The following is a 16,950-nucleotide window of genomic DNA, read 5'->3' on the forward strand; positions in this document are numbered from 1 at the left end:
TCAGGTAAACACCCCAGCAGTGGATTTAGTTACCCACTGTTACTTCACACCTACCAGGAGATATGAAAACTCATTTTAATTGGATCAGCCATCTAAGATGCTTGTGTCTGATTATCTCAAGCATCCTAAAGTTAATCAGGTGAAGTGGGGCAGATTTAAAATACTACCCAGTGAAGTAAGCTTAGAGAAATAAAAACATTTTTACTTCCAAAATAACCATTACCTGTCTGTGAGATCTATGAGATCTCAGCAAGGAGGTATTTGTCTTTTAGCCTTTTGTTTGCTTAGGCCAATGTGCTGCTTGCAGAAAAGCTCATCCCCTTTCAGCTCTTTTACTAGACACTGTCAGGGACAAGAACAGCTCACCAGTTATGAAAAGTGATTTCTTTGCTCTTGCTAAGGAGTGAGCCCATCCTGCCTGTGCTCCAGAGAGAAGGAAGAGGATTCTTCTTCCTTGCCATCCTGCAGATGCTCCAGGTGGGAGGACTGCCGCCCAAAGCAAGGACAGGAAGGCAAGGGCCGAGACCATCCCTCGAAACCACCAGCAGGTGGCCAAAGCGCTGATCTTACTTTTGCAGCAGAAAATGAATGCACAGTTTATGGCATGGCAAGATTTCCCCGGCGGTCTCACCCCTTGTGCTGCTCTGTCCATGCTCCCAGGTCAGAGGACACCTTTTCCTGGTGCAGATCTCTTCCTCCTCCAGAGCCACAAAGGTTTTCTGTCGTCAGACCAGACAGTTTCAAAGGGCTCACAGCAGGTGGCTGTGGAAATGACACAAGTTATCTAGATATCCATGGGAACTCTTCCCAGCTCAGTTTCTAGATGTGGATTTCAGCATACATCAAAGCCCACTGTTGTTTCTGAGCTTTTAGATCATCCCTCATCATTTTCTAACTCCCCAGTTTTGAGAAGTCTCACTTCCCAGTCATGTACTATTACAGCCTGAGGAACCCAACGTAGCAGTGACAAAACTGTTGATTTATATTTCACTGGATATAAGCCTATAGCACCTACACCAACAAGCATATTAAGACCAGTACCACAGAAACTGCATCACTCAGTATATGACCACAGCTCAATTCCACATCCCAGTTCTTAGCACACAATAATTCACTAAAATGTTCAAATTTGTTTCAGAAAAGCTTCCTATGCTGAGGCTGTGGTAGCAGAAAGACATGGGGAGTACACATCTTTTCCCTGCAGTTCTTTAACATCTGTTGTGAGCATTAAGTCTGTGTCCTGTGCATCTCCCTGATTTACCCCAGCCTGTTTAAATCTACTCATGTGTAGCTGTGCTGTGTTGAACCTCAGGGCCAACAAAAGCTGACCATGACAAGCCAGGCTGCTCCCCTTTACACACATGGGTATCCTCTCACTGAATTACAGCCAAATTGAGCAGGCTGACCCACAGGGCAGGGGCACCACCCCACTGCCAAGAAGAACAAACTTTGGCTTTGTGTTTGTTCAGTCAATAGGAATGACCTTGCAGCATTAGCAAGCTGGCTGTTTACACCAACATCAAAGAAACACTGCTGAAAAAAGTCTTTTTCTTAATAGCTGTTGTAGAAATACTATCAAGTTTTGCAAGCCTGCCTTGTACTTTGCTCATTGCAGGAGGATGATACGTGATTTTCACTGCTCCCTTGCAGCTGATGGTCCACTGCTGCTAACACATGGGCACATGCAACATCATGGCAAGGGACCCTCTGTCCTCCTCAAGGCAACTGCATCTTGGGGGTTCTTGGGCTACAGAAGAGAGTGAGCTGCTACAAGCCACACTGGGAGTTCAGTTTATCCCAGGAGTTAGGGGGGGTCACCATGCAGCAATGTGAAGTTTACAAGAAAAACATACACCTAGCTTTTGCCTCCTCACATGGAGGGCCTTGGCAGGGTTCCCACATATAACCTGACGGAGTCCTAAGAAAAACAGGAAAAGAGAAAACATTTTACTCCAGCATTTAACAAACAGTGCTGTCATTGAAGTCAGTTAATACAATTTCCCATAGACAGGAAGTTATAATATTCATGGTGTAGGTTCACAGTGTCAGCTGGCATGGCCTGACACTGCTGCTAAGAGGCAGCTTCTCTGCTTCCACCAGAATCTGTCTTCTTCTGACCCTGCCCTGCCTCCTTAGCTGTGCTGGTGCAAATATTTGTGTGGGTACATGGTCAGTCAGATCAGGGAACAAATTCAGATTTAAAAAAAATATTATTTTGGGGAGTCTTTTTTGTTTGTTGTGCTGGATTATTTTTCAGCTGGATCTTGATTAAAATCAGGTTAAAAAGAGATAAGGCGACAAAGGGTCAGAAGAAGCAGTGAACATTGGGTGAAACTGTCTCAGTAGTGTTAGCTGCCTAAAAGTGTGCGTAAAACTACAGTCTCATTCCCTGACAAGCTGTACTTGGTTTCCATGTACATTTCCAAATGTGCACTCAGCTGTTGACTCTGCATTGCTTCATCTAATCCATCATTCCGAGTCCTACCCATAGGCAGGGAACTGAGGAGAGACTAGCATCTGAGAAAAGCAGCCCACAATGCCTGGAAACAAATGACATCTAATCTGCAGTCCATGGGCTGGTGGAGTTACACCATCATGGTGTTTCCAGGGTCAGGGAAGGATGGGTGGTATTTCCAAGTGACTAGGGCAAGAACGGCAGTGGTAGACCTGTGTTTTGGACTAGCTTGTAGATCAGAATGTGAAGTCAAGGAACTGACTCTTGCTGAAGGACCAACCTCTGGAAACCCAGACCCAAGTGCTCATTGCCAGCAGTGATGCTGCTGCAGTATGAGACTGCAGTACATACAGTCTGAGCCCATGATGCAGCGGGGAGAGAATGTGCATCACCACAGCTCTCTGGAGGACTGCCTTGGACCACGCTCCCATGGCTGAACAGGACGTGCCCTGGTGTTACTCAAGCAGGACAGCTGCAAAGAGGTCTGAAAGGGGAGCAGCACTGCAGTATGGGGCTGTGAAAAGGGACAGTAGCACATGGGGGCAGGGGGCTGAGGATGGGCAGTGCAGGTGACTGGCACCTTCTGCTGCACGGGGAAATAAAGGAAAGCCTATGCTTAGGAAAGCCTAAGCCTAGGCGAGTCTCGTGGAAGATAACATATGCTAAACCTGATTAGCAGTGGCATGGGTGGGTGGTATTCAAAGCACCCTGGCTTTCATCAGCAATAACATTCAGAAGGAGGTGGAGGTGTGGGAAAGAACAGGATTAAAAAAACATACATTACCATGTGTCAAATCACTGGAGTCATCTTTTGAGAACAGCTTATCAGGAAAAACAGTGGGATCTGGAAGAGGACAGCCACCGCCCAAGAGGCTGGCATCACTAGAAGTCCCTGCACTAGCAGAACACTGTGCATTTCCAGGTCTGGAAGTTGTTGGGGCTTTTGGGCTGCATTCGGACTGCTTTGCTACTTCTCCAAGATATGGACCTAGAAGAGAGACTTCATTAGTGCAAGCACAGTTATGCAAGGCTTCAAACCACACCATCACTGTACCTTGCCAATATGGTGACTGCTGCTGCACACCTGGAGCTATAGAGGACAAAAACATATGTAACTGCAGCTACAAGAAACATGCTGGAATGGGTCCAGCCCAGAGAAGGAGGTCTTCCAGTGCTGTACAGTCATGGCAGAATCTGGGGATCCCTAACTAAACTGATATCCCTTCCCACTCTTCTTCTGCTTCTGGGCACCAGAGACAGACTACTGAGGTTATGGGTCAGGAACTGCTCTGTGCTCACCACCCACCTCTGGCTGCCCCACAGGGGAGCCTGGACACATCCAGGGCTCTGCTACTTTCCCTGCCTGCATGCCCAGGATAACTGTGAGCTGCCTCTCATTTGCTGCCCACCTGCCCACAGGGAAACCATTCCAGACTTGCTGCAGGCACAGCCTAGGCCCCAGTCCTAAAATACATTGCTTAAATGCCCTGGCACAATGCAGATGGTGATGGACACCTTACCAGAGCCACCAGTCAAACAGGAGAAACTGTACCAGGAGTTACAAAAATCTGAGAATGGCAATGATAGATTTTTCCAGTATTGCCTCAGAGACAGATAGTTCTCTGCCACAGAAAGAAAGGTGAAAATTGTTTTTGTAATGCTGTAGGACAGGAAGGATTATACAAAAACTAGAAAAGGCAGAAAGAGCCTTGGCCTCTTACCTGCCCAACTGCTGCCTATCCTGGGAGCACAACACAGCTCTAAGAGCAGCATATGCAGCCAACAACCCATGGGAGAGAGAATTTCATTCCAGTGCCCAGATGAATAATGTGCTTTTTAAAGTGCTGAGCACCTCCAAAGGGAGGCATCAGCTCTGTGATAATATGGCCACCTCCTTAAGAGTTGAGTGTTAGGGACCTTTAATACATCTTGGACATAGCTGTTAACATGAACCCATGAAATACACTCCATGTGAAAAGTACCCAAATCAACATTGCTACTGGAAAGAAAAATGTACTGGGATGTCTGATTCTGACTGTATGAACTTACTGGTTTAGAGCTGCCAGCAAGAATATAAGCCTGGTTACACCAGGGAATTACATGAATTCACAATTTTGTGCTCTGCCCCTACTGCTTCTGTCAGCAAACTTTGTTAACTAGTTTTCTGAACCTCAGGTGATGTTGCCAAAGCACAATCACTGAAGGATCAGATTTTAATGGACTTTTTCCCTACCATGACTACTATTACAACTAATGATTTGGACCCATAGGGATTCAATAAATGACAAATGTATGTACTTATTCCAAAACAAACTAAATTTTTAATGGAGTGCAGTTGGCAGGCAAACCACAACCTGGGGAGGGGGCTGGGAAGCCAACTGCATTGCCCACATTAATGGGAAGCAACATGAGCAGTTCTAGGAAATACTGTGCAATATTTAACAGTATGTGATAAAGTGCATGTAGCATGACACGTAAAAGCATGGACATCTGAACTATTACCAAGGCTGCAGGCAAGGGGACAACAGATTTACTTTCAAACCATTTATTCTCTACTAATGAATGTAATGAACTTAATCTAATAACAAAGAAAGTGGAACAGATTTCTTACAAGACCATGCAATCTTTCTGGGATGTTGCTGCCACTGAAGGGTGGTAACCAGATTGCCTTTCCTATTATTAAACTGGAATAGGAAATCCTACCACATCCATGCTACATGGGATTGACTGTTACCGTGGAAAGAGCTGTGAACAGCTGTTGTTGAAACATTCCTTTCCAAGTTTTGCTTCTTCCCATCATGCAGAACAAGCCCTAAGTACAGACTCCCAGCTACTGCTATATTTGCTTGATGCTCTAGAAGTTGTCTGAATTTTTGATCTTGATGCCCAGTTTAGGACAACTTCCATTTAAATCTGAACTGTTTTCTGCTGAATTCCAGCTTTCTTACTTCCCAGGTGAAGAAAACAACATCCTTTGTCCCTTCACTATAAGTAAAGATTGGCTTTAAAGAGGTTGCCTTGCTCTTCGTCTTTTCTTTCACATCATAACTTGAAAAATTAACCCCAACAAGAAACCTGTCATACCTAACCATGAAATGTCTTTGGCTAAACCACCTTCCTTGATGGATTCCTTGATGATTAGAGAATCTTCATGCACCTTCTTGGAAGGAAGGAGAGTAGTCTGGCTTGCTGGTATCCCATCCAAATACTTCAAATGGGGAATGAGTTTTTTTACTTCTGCTCTGTAATTATAGTCTGGATCCTGGAGAAATTGAGAAAGTGGTCAGTTTACTTAACAGTCTGTGGACTTCCAGTAACTCAATACTGTTCAATTTCTATGACTGCCATACAATTTGAAATGCTCCTCACATAATTTCTACTTGAACTGATAATGAAAATGTCCTGAGGACTGCAAAGACACGGCCTTCACCTAAAGGCTCCTTTTTTGCTTACCCACTGAAGACTTTGCCATTTGTCTTTGTTATATTATGTGTAATGTGCAAAAGCAAAAAGGCCATGGATGCCCATGGAAAGCCTGGGCTCCCTCAGTATTAAACCAATCTGTCTCCCTGCTTTTGTGATTCTCTGGTGTTTGCCTCAATACTCAGGTGATAGAAAGGCTTGAAAACATGAGTGTTGATACACCTGCTGACGGAGAAAGAAAGAGCACTTCCATGGATTGTGTTTTTAGGCACACAGTAAAAAAAGTATAAAGCACAAGTGCACTGATGGCAGCAGAATACAAATGGACAGCTACCCACCAATCAATTGCTTCACCCAGGCAGATCTTATGCTTTTCAGGACAATGCATGAAATATTAGAAACCCCCTCAAAGCCAAGTCCTCATTCAACACAGAGTGGTCATAAACAGAAATCTTTCTGTGGGGTTTGGCTGCTTGGATGCTCCCTCTCACTGCATGATGCAGCACTGATGTTGGCAGAGGGAACTCACCAAATAAAATGTGTTAGTTGTTGTTAAGAGGCAGACACTAATTTTTGCAAACTAAGTCTTTAATCTTAATTTAGAAATTGAGTCAACCATTCTCAGCTACAGCCAATTCCCAGCCATGTCCTGTTGAAGAGAAGAATCATGTTACGCTCATGTTACATTACAGCTACAGAGACTGCAGCATTTATCATCAAGTTGTTGCTCTTGGTTTAGATAACAGGGGAAGATGAGCTCATCTGAAAATCAAATTACAGGGAGCAAACAGGCCATCTGAAGAAAGAGCAGTAAATTTAGCTGGACCATTCTGTAGATTAAAAGTAAATAAATAGGAGAGCTTTTACAGACCTTTAGCAAGGGCCAGACTACAAGAAGGAGCTTGAGGAATTAGAGTTGGCCATCAAGGGCACACCAAAGCCCACATATACTCTTTTCTAAATGGCTTTTCTATACACTAAAAAATTGCAAACATCCACTGAAATCAAGAAAGCAACAAAGTCCATGGAGAAGCTCTCAGCAGCGAATGGCAGGCCCCACAGAAAGACTTCTGCTTATGACCACCTGAGAGCAAAGCATCTTCCCAACACAGACACTGGGTGGGAGACTACAACAAACTCACAGTCTGCCTCTGCTACAGCTCAGTGTAAAATACACCTTTGTGCTGATTGCCTGGACAAATTCACATCTGCAACCACCAATGACCACTTGAAGCCTCCCCGGATATTCCTCTGTGGATACCTGGAACTTGGACTGTAGATAAGATAAAGGTGGTGCTATTGTCTGGGTGTTATCTCACACTTAGGGCAAGGTTAACAAAGCTGAGAAGAATGTATCACTGATAATGGAAACAAAAAAATGCAGAATTCACAGGCCACAAGGAAAGGCAAACCAGCAACTCTGCTAAAATCAGTTCCCACTGGGAAAAAGGTAATTTTGACAGGGGAACCTTGTGATCATTGGCTCAAAAGAAAAGAAAGACTAAGCATGTGGACTAATTAGCATTAGACACAAGAGATAATCATTTACCCAATAGCATAAGAGAACCATGCAGCCAATTAATGCTTAATTCCTTTGTTTGCTAAAATGGGTAAAGAATGAAAAGTTTTGAATGACGTTGGGACCCTACCACCAAGAAGTCCAGGCTGAAGAATGATCAACAGGGATGCCACTGGATCCATGGGTGGTGACAATATTCTTCTCTCTCCTCTCTTTTCTATTTCTTTTTATTTCTCTACCTCACATTTACTGTTAAATAAAATCTGTATCACTGACTTTGGCATAAGGTTTGCACTGTAACTCGGGCAGAAGCATCTCTCACTGATCAGATCTTAGCACCTACTTGCACAGGAGTAGAGACAGCCATTCTGCATGGAGAAGAGCAGGAGGGCACACCACCACATACCACTGCTCTTTGTACTTCCATTATGGGACAACATGCAGAGCATCCCAAGGACTCATTTCACCTGAACCGACCAAGGGAAATCTGACATTTCTCCACTACAAGTACACTTAAAGACTGAAGATGCCAAATCCTCCAAAAATCCCACTTTCATTGAGCAGGAGCAACAAGGGAGTAGAATCAGACCTTCTGTGCTGTTAGGATACACTGCACCATTTCCATAGTAGGAAGCTATGATATGAAGTGTCAGTAGCTGAATTTATCTCCATGGGAGTAGAAAGAGTAAGCAGGCATGCCTTGTCCATCACAAGCAGGCAGTGCTTCCTTACTGCAGGAATATGTTTTCCCTCTCATGATTACATCTTCCATAAGGGAGAAATGTTCCAAAATGGAGAAATTATTTTGGTTACAAGCAGTTACAATGTGGTCCCTTAAGGATAATTCCACCACTTTAAACCAGAAAGGCAAGTATATAATATTTTCTTTTGAATTCCAGAGAGGAAAACTATGACAGCTAAAGAGCTACCTTCCATGGCCCCTTTTACTGAACAATAAGATCAAGCCAACAATTACATCTGAAAAATGCTATTAACTCGTATATTTAAGAAGTGCTAAGATTTAAAATATCTATCTATTGCATGATTGAGTTTTAGTGTTTTCAAGTCTAAGTCCAGGAAAAACATCAAACCCAATCTTTTAGGCAAATTAACAGCATCAACATAACTTCTTTAAAATACACAGAAAAGCTATAGAATATGTTACGGTGGGATAACAGCATCAGCTCTGATTTTGGACCTGCATTATCAGCTGTTTATGGTGCCATTGGGAATTGCACCATCCTTAGTGAGACCTGTGTTTTACATAACTCTGTATGTGTCCACAGACCTTCCAAAAGACCTGGATGGCAATATGTTGGTGTTTTAATATCCCAACAATGCTTTTTTATGAAGAACGAGAAAGTCAAAGAGAGTAATACAGCTCTGAGGCTGTTCATGTAGAATTAGATCTCCCTTGCTTTGCTTGTTGAGAGCCCTGAAACCGAAATCAGATAATGTATTACTCTGTTCTCATCTTTGTGTCACAGAGGCTCTTTCATACCTTCAACAAAATACCTCAGTAGAAACTATTCCATCATTTTAGTATGTAAGATGTGAGTCACTTTTGCATCTTCAACTTTTTCTGAAGGTCTTTTTGGTCATTTGATTTTAAGCTTTCAGGGGAAAGGCCAATAAGCAGTTCCAACATTATAGCTTTCCCCAGTTACCTCAAGCACTGCTTTTCTGAGGGCTTAACATCTGAGCATGGTGGCATTCTTTTGGATTTTGGACTGAAGAGCCTCCAAAAGAAATGCAAAACCCTCAAAAACTGGTGTCTCACCACAGAATCACTGAATGGTTGGGGTTGGAAATGACTTCTTAAGACCACCCAGTCCAGCCTTTCTGCTAAAGCAGGTTCACCTGGAGCAGGCTGCATAGGATCACATCCAAAAGGGTATCTCTAGGGGAGGAGACTCCACAGCCTTCCTGGGACACCTGTTCCAGTGCTCATATTCCAAGAGAAGAAGTTTTTCCTCATATTGCTGGGAAACAGGCCTAAGGCTTTACTAGAAGTCTTGTATTTCACTTGTGGTCATCCTGGAGACCATACTGATGAGACCACAAAATCAACAAAAATTAAAGGTGGGAAATGCATCCCACGGCATCATTGAGAATGATGCAATAGGAAGATGCAGAAACATTTCTCATTCCCAACTCACAGTTAAAAAGTACTGACAAAAAAATAACACAATATGTGCAAACCAAGTCCTCACCTCTGCAGATTCTGCATTTGGCTTCAGGCAAATAAGGTTGCCTTCCACTGTCAGGTGGCTTAGCTTGCAACAAAGTCTCAGGTACTGCACCTGGTTGATGTCCTCAATATTGTTCCCTTCCAGGTCCAAAACTTCCAGGTGATCCAGCCAGGTCAGCTGGCTCAGGTCAGAGATATTGTTGTAAGCAATGTAGAGTTCCTCAGCAGAAGTAAACAGAACAAACATGTAAACCATGGGCTTGCACAAGTAACACTGAAGCTTTGCAAAATCTTTTCTAATACTTGAAATACTAAAAGTCACAGGATGAAACTAGCAAGATAGTGAACATTTTATAAAGTGTGGCTGTTGCAGCCTTTAATAATAAGAGCTAATTTGACCATATACTGCTTTAGGTGTACTCAGGATCAGACCTGAATGTTACACCTCATTTTAAAAAGTTATACTGTAGCATCTTTTAAACTAACTCACACAATTCAAGGCATCAAACCAAAGCTAGCCAGAAAAGCAAGAGCTGAGGAGAATGAAGACTAAAAGTAAAGAATATCAACTGAAGATAGATCTGAGATTGTCGCTTGGCAGGACACATCTATACTTACTTTTAGAGAGCTGCAGGAAGAGATCCCATCTAAATCTGACAGCCCACACCGAGCCATCCACAGGACACGGAGATGGGACAATGATGTTCCAAGATCCCTTATAAAAAACAATTCAAGCTCTATTTGAATGAGCGAAAAAAATCAAGACTTTCTGTCTTTTTCCTAAGACTAGGCCACTGCTACTTCCTTCACATCTCACATTGTTTACAAGATATTCCATTAAAAATGTTCACCCTTGAAGGTGGGGAATAAAATGATACCCCTCTTTACTTATCCCACTGTCACCTTTGTTCTTGCATGACAACATGTCACCCCAGTCCTGTTTGATTAAGATTATTCCAAGAGCTACATCATGGTAATTCTGCCTGTAAATCACAGGCAATTGCTAAGAATTAAGTGGGGTTTTCTTATGCTGGCATCATTGGCTGTACTCATATAACCCAAATTAACACGTCTGAGCTGACTGCATGGTCAGTCTCACTCTGTCCCTCTTACAGAGTTACCTCTCTTCTGGTTTTGCAGGTTAAAGGAATAACACTTTTGTCAAATCAGCAGAAAATTATAATCCTTTCCATCCTATTTTCCCACCTTTTGGGCATAGCAAAATGTCAATAAGGGATAACTTATATGAACTTTTTCTGGTCATAACCCAGAAAAATCACACACTGGCATGCTTGAGTCCACGCACACATAATGTCCCACTGACATTACAGTGCTGCACAATACAAAGATAACACAAAAAGGGTGGCAAATCAAACTGGGGCCTTAATCACCTGCCACCTTTGGTAACATTAAGTTGCATAAAGCCACTAGCCCAACATAAACAAAATACAACACTTTATCAAATCCCAAACCAACCAAAGCTCAGAAATTTTTGACTGTAGCCAGATATCAGAGTATTGAATAATAGAGAACTAAACAGTGGGTAACTAAATTCAAAGACAGTTTATCAGAGGAGGTAGAGACTGGCATGGAGTTCACAGAAACACAGTAATGGCTGAGTTGGAAGGAAGGCCATCTTGTCTAACACCCATACTCAAGCCAGGCAAGCTTCTCAGGATGACATAAAAAGCTAAAATAGCTCTTAAATAGAGATTATTGGACCTCAAAATTTTGGATTAGCTATCTCTCACAATATTCATTCTTATAATACAGAGAGTAGTAAGTTTTCTACAGAAAATTGCAGAAGATGGAAGTCATGGGGGCCCTTGTAATCTTGAAATATCAAGGTAAGAGTTGTACTCATGTCTTCTCTTTGTGGATGACAGGGAACAAGACCAGCTTTGCATTTCCCTCTGAGTCCCTCATGCAGCTCTGATACAGCTTTACAGCAATCCCTTGCAGTCAAGCTGCCTGCTTCAGGGATACTGGGCATCCAAGCCAGTCCCAGAGGTCAGGAAGGAATGCTTTTATGAGCAGGGATAGACACATTCTTATCTGTATTTTTTGTTGTTTCTCTACCATCTGAATACTTGGGAAGGGCCTTGTCAGGAGAAAGGAACCTGTGTAAGCCTGAACAGAGGATAAGTGCAAGGAGAAATATCCTCAGGCGCCTCTCTTCTGTGAGGGGCCAAATACAGGGCTGAATGGGAGTTTTCAGGTGAAATTGGGGGTTTCCACCCCTCTGCCTCCTAGGGACTGGTATGTCCATGGACATAATTCAGACCTATCTGACTTCATCCATCCCCTACCACTGCAGGGGCCTCAGGCACTGGGTGTCTCTAACTACCCCTTCCCTGGATGCTGCCCATTTAAATAAGCTCACAATAGACACACTACACAATGTGTTTATGCTACATTTTACAGCCTTTGAGGTGCAAACAGTGCCGCTGACTCAATGGCCAGAACTAAACAAAAAAGAAAAATCTCAGTCTCATTGAACATCTCTTTCCATCTAAGGCTACTCTTCCCTTCAGGAGAAAATTCTCAACTGATATGAACCACGACACCTGCAGTGAATTTTGTGCATCCAGGACGCTTGCCTCTAATGACACAAGGATAAAGAAAGCCAAATTCATATCACCACATCCCTGGCCTTGCACAAGATCTTCCAGGGTCTATTTACATTGTGCATATTTTCTAAATAAAACAAAAACTGGTTCTAAGGCTTCCTCAAGGAACAGATGCCTCCCAAAGTAATATTTACTGAAAATTTATTATTAGATTTGCAAGCTGCATGCCTATAATAAGAAAGAAATTAAATTAAATTACAAAAACAGAACCTACCATGAAGCAAGGCCAACACACTCTTAAACACAAATATGGCATTAGGAATAACGTGAAGGGATTGCACTGCTCATTTCATGACCCTCTTCAAGCACTGATGAGATTTTCAAATTTGGGCTAATTCTGGTGCAGAATTTTCTCTTCTGTAAACCACTGAACAGAGATAAAGGGAAGTAGTCACTCTTGTTTTTGTGTCATTGAAACAGTGTTTCTGATAGATGCTCTGTTTATTAGGCCAGCAAAACTGAAGACAATCCTAACCTGATTACTCTACATATGGTAGAGTAAGATATGGTGAATGGACTTTACTTCCATTTTTTATTTATCTTGAATTTTTAACTGAAGGGTTTTTGCCACAGAAGGAGATTGCCACAATATGCTTGTTCCTAATGTTTCTCTGTCAATATAAACAATGCCAAAGCAAAGCAGAGGATTAATTCTCAAGCAATTTTTACACAGGTCCCCAAGAACAAACAGTTATTCCCTCTAGTCCTTGATCACTCCATGCATTTGTGGAAGCAGTTCCCTGCTCACAGTCAGAAGTCTAGGACTTCCACAGTTAAATCTTATTTCTCTTTGCCACAGTTTTCTGTTCCAGAGCTGGCTGTGGTTAAACCCAGTGCACACAGGGTCAATCCCTACTCACACTGCGCTAGTTAATGCATGGGGCGCACTCACTAGGAATTATTAGCTAACAAGTCCTTAAAGCATTCTCCTGCTGTGCACACCATCAGAAGACCCTAACTGAAATGACTTCTAAAGCCTATTTACCTTACTCTTCACAATTTGTGCTACTAAGTTTAGTCTCAAATCCATTCCAGTTTCATCCATGGGTTGCAGCTCTGACTCTCCTACAGCTAACTGGCACGAGTCAGGAGTAGCACTTTCAAGATTAATACTAATCAAAGTTGATGAGGATTTGCATTCCAGATGAAAGAATTAGGTTGTACATCCCATGTCTTGGGTACTTGAAGAAGGCAGAACCACTGCACGTTTGCAATGCAACCCAATGTGTGATAGCAGAGTCTTGTTATTAAAAAAATGCTTTAACAGACACTTCAGAATAGAAAAATATATGGAAGCTAATGGGAAGTGGTTTCTTATACGGCTGAAGTTGGCTGTCCCAAAGCTCATCGTTAATTCAAGAAACAAAGTACTAAGAAAGCATGAACTTTGTTGCACCGTTTGGTATGACTTGGCCCAGTTTTGCTGTCTCTAAGGGAAGAGACAGCAGCCCAAGAGATCTCTTCTCCTGCCCCTTAAGAAGGGCACTCCAGCTCTTGTGAAGACCAAAGGACTGTCACCTCTCCTCCCTGCTAATGTAGAGGCAGTGAGGAGAAGAGGCAAAAAGACTTTTTACCCTTTGGGCTCTACTGCAGAACCAAATTCCTCTTGCTGACACTGGGGTCGTGCTAGCTGCTAGAGGAACCTAAAATTCTGGATCATGCAGTCACATTTTGGCCCTGCAGATCTTTACTTCTGCATCTGTAATGAGTCATCCCTAGTCAGAGATGTAATCATAGCAAAGTACATCTGCAAACATTTTATTCAGTAACTAACAAACTAATCTTTTGGAAGCTGCATGACTCATGCTGTAGCATCAGAGAAAATTCCCTTGTTAATTGCTATAGAGATAATTGCCCTTGAGAGCATGGCTGCTGTAAGGTGAAACAGCCATGGAGCTCAAAGTAAGCTGCTCCTCACAACTGCACGCACCTGCATTTCTGAAAATTCTTCTGAAATATTTTGGCTGGTGAGACGAGAACTTAAGAGCTTGCAAGAGATGGGAGTGTCTCTTCTGGGACCAGCTCTAGAGCATCTGGCACATCCACCTTGGAGGGGGTGAGAGCAAAGTGAGGAGTTGTTTGATTACACATGACCACCATGGCGTGCAAGTATACACACAGGCATGTTTCATTTGTGTTAAGTGCAGAGGGTGAGATCTGCCCAAACTGGGGAGATACAACTATTGACTTTTATTGAAATGGAATTAATGGGAATCTGCACTCTGATAATGATTTACTAGGGCAGACTATTTTAATGTAGTAATAAACTCTTAAAACCAATTTATCAGGGTAGTAAGAGAGAAAATTCACTATAATTATACTTGCAGTGTAACAAATCACTCCCCCAAAATAATCATTGACCAAGGCTGAAATTAATGAGACACATGTCAGAGACAAGGATTCTCCTGCATTGGTCATGATATAAACATACAGAAAATTACAGCACCTATTCCAAAAATAGAAAGTAGGATTGAAAAGTTTGATGGCTGAGAGGAAAAAGATGAGACTCTGTACAAGGCTGGTGGCAGTTGGTCATAAGATGCAGCACAGGAGTGCTCCAGTGATGTGCAAATAACAAAGAGCTTACAGAAGGAAAGAGAAGACACTGTAGAAGAAACATAGCTCCCATTAATACAACGAATAATTCCAATCCAGTGGAAAAGTGTCCCGTCCCAAGTGATGTGGAAGCTGGGAACTTAACAGGAAAGGCAAAGAATTAATAACCAAAGCCATTATATTTCCTGCTCACCCCTGCTATGGTTGATTTAAGACAAGTTTGAGGCAGAGAGATGGAGCATGGGGTGGTGATGTACATATCATAACCTTTGATTGTGATAAACAGAGGACTACAGCCCCTGGAGCTGCCAAACCAGAGTCCTCCTGAGTAATTACTCCACATGTGCTCCTACACACACAGCTTGCCTGCAAAACACACACTGAATATCAGATCATGTTTTTAGTATCCCAAAGCACCAAGAAATCAACACAGACTCCCCTAGTTTCACTTTTAACCCCAAAATTTGCATTTATAATTGATTTTGAGGAAATAATATTAATAAACCAAAGGGTTTGAAGCTTGGGTTCCAACTATCTCAAAATAACTGCAGCAGGGATGGGAACTCATCAAACAGCCCAGTGCTTCTGTGAGGGTCTTGGCAATACCTTCCCCACTTGTGCACAACCATTTAGTATTTTTTCCCATGAAATCTGATGCTCCCATCTTGTCATCACTCCCCCAGGCTGGGGAGAGAGCAGAGGGGCAATGAACAGTTTGGCTCACAGCACCTAATAACAAGTTTGAGAAATAATGTGTTCTTCCATTAATCCAACATCCTTGTTCTTCAGGGACTGATTTGATCCAGCCAAATTTTTACTGGATGAATATCAGACCTAGAGAGCCAATTCCTATTCTTGGTTTCATGACAATAAATCCTGAATTGCTCCACTGAGCTCAAGCTACCCAGTAAACACAACAGCAAAACCCTGAACACATTTGTCAGTTTGAGCCCTGTCGTTTGTTTTTGAAGTCAGTTTTGAATCATTTACCTAAAAATAAAGCACTGGAATCCATGGAACTTGCAAGAAGTATCTCAAAGCACACCTGCAACTGATAACGAATAAATCTTCAGAAGCAATACATCTAAACTAGCCATTGATGCAGGTTTTATTTATTTTAAAGATTGCTCTGAAAATGAATGCACTGGTAAATAGAGAAATTTAGACTGTAAAGGAGTGACCAAACTACAGTCTTACAAAATAAAGGCATAAAAGAATCCCATCTCTGATCTACAGAAATCAAGAGGAATTTATCAAGCTGCACTGTGATAACATCTATATGGCCAATGTCAGCACACAATGCTTTGGTTGTACAGATAATTCTGACATCTAAAACAAAAACTTTTAAAGCCTGAATGTTATTTAAATCAGTAACACATGCTTTAATAGGAAGCTTACATAAAAGTTTCATTGTTTTCACAAATAGCTGTATTCAAAATTGTAAAACTGATTGTATGCATGTGTTCCTCATACTTGATGAAACCCACGACACAGCCCCCAACTCTGCAAGCAGTGCTGAGGCCACGTCCTTATTGTCCCTGCAGTGTCCTTTTACAATTGAACAAATGTCATGTGAATGTGATGACCTGCCTTGCTTTGCAGCATTGCAGTCTTTGCAGTCTTTGTATTCGCTCTTCAAAATTCAAGTAGCAATAGGCTGAGGACTGTTGGCTTGGCTCTCCTCTGTCCCACATCTTACACCTCCATGACACACAGGCTGCCTTTAGCATCTTACACTTCCTTGGGCCAGAGTGAACCATGGCCCAAGGTGCAAAATAACAAGGGTCATCTTTTGCAGCCAGAAGGCCACTTTCAGGCTGAAATACCATGGAAATGTAGTACCTACTAATCTGCTCTCATTCTGCCTTCTGAACTGTGCAAATTTTCAAAAGAAAGACTTCCTAATCCTGTTGAGACATGTTGCTGGAGACTTCAAAAACTGAGCAAAAAGCGTGTTCGCTATGTAATTCTTAAATACATCAGAGGAAGGCTAGCTTGTTTTAGGCTGAACAGAAAGCATGCATTTACCAAATGTCCTCTTAAACAAAAATTGTGTTTGTAAAATTCTGTTTTCATAACTCCCTTTTACATGCAAATGAAGAATTTCTGAATGAACAAAAAGTTATTGTTGCCAAAGGCCTTTGCAGTAGCACGTCTCTGTTGTCCCAAATTTTTG

General features: G+C 42.3%; 1 protein-coding gene across 3 annotated transcripts in view; it reads right to left on the reverse strand.

Moving 5' to 3' along the window:
• Window positions 1-16,950, reverse strand: part of LRRC56 (leucine rich repeat containing 56) — a 57,968-nt gene that overhangs the window by 4,747 nt on the left and 36,271 nt on the right. For all 3 annotated transcript variants that reach the window (XM_030949868.1, XM_030949869.1, XM_030949866.1), the window contains 6 exons: window positions 10,207-10,303; window positions 9,611-9,808; window positions 5,540-5,717; window positions 3,240-3,443; window positions 1,854-1,918; window positions 632-762 (listed from right to left, as the gene is read on the reverse strand). In XM_030949868.1, coding sequence (XP_030805728.1) covers window positions 632-762; window positions 1,854-1,918; window positions 3,240-3,443; window positions 5,540-5,717; window positions 9,611-9,808; window positions 10,207-10,303 — 873 coding nt within the window. The remainder of the gene's footprint in view (window positions 1-631; window positions 763-1,853; window positions 1,919-3,239; window positions 3,444-5,539; window positions 5,718-9,610; window positions 9,809-10,206; window positions 10,304-16,950) is intronic.

The sequence above is a fragment of the Camarhynchus parvulus genome, chromosome 5 (assembly GCF_901933205.1).
Source record: "Camarhynchus parvulus chromosome 5, STF_HiC, whole genome shotgun sequence".
Taxonomy (NCBI): Eukaryota; Metazoa; Chordata; class Aves; order Passeriformes; family Thraupidae; genus Camarhynchus; species Camarhynchus parvulus.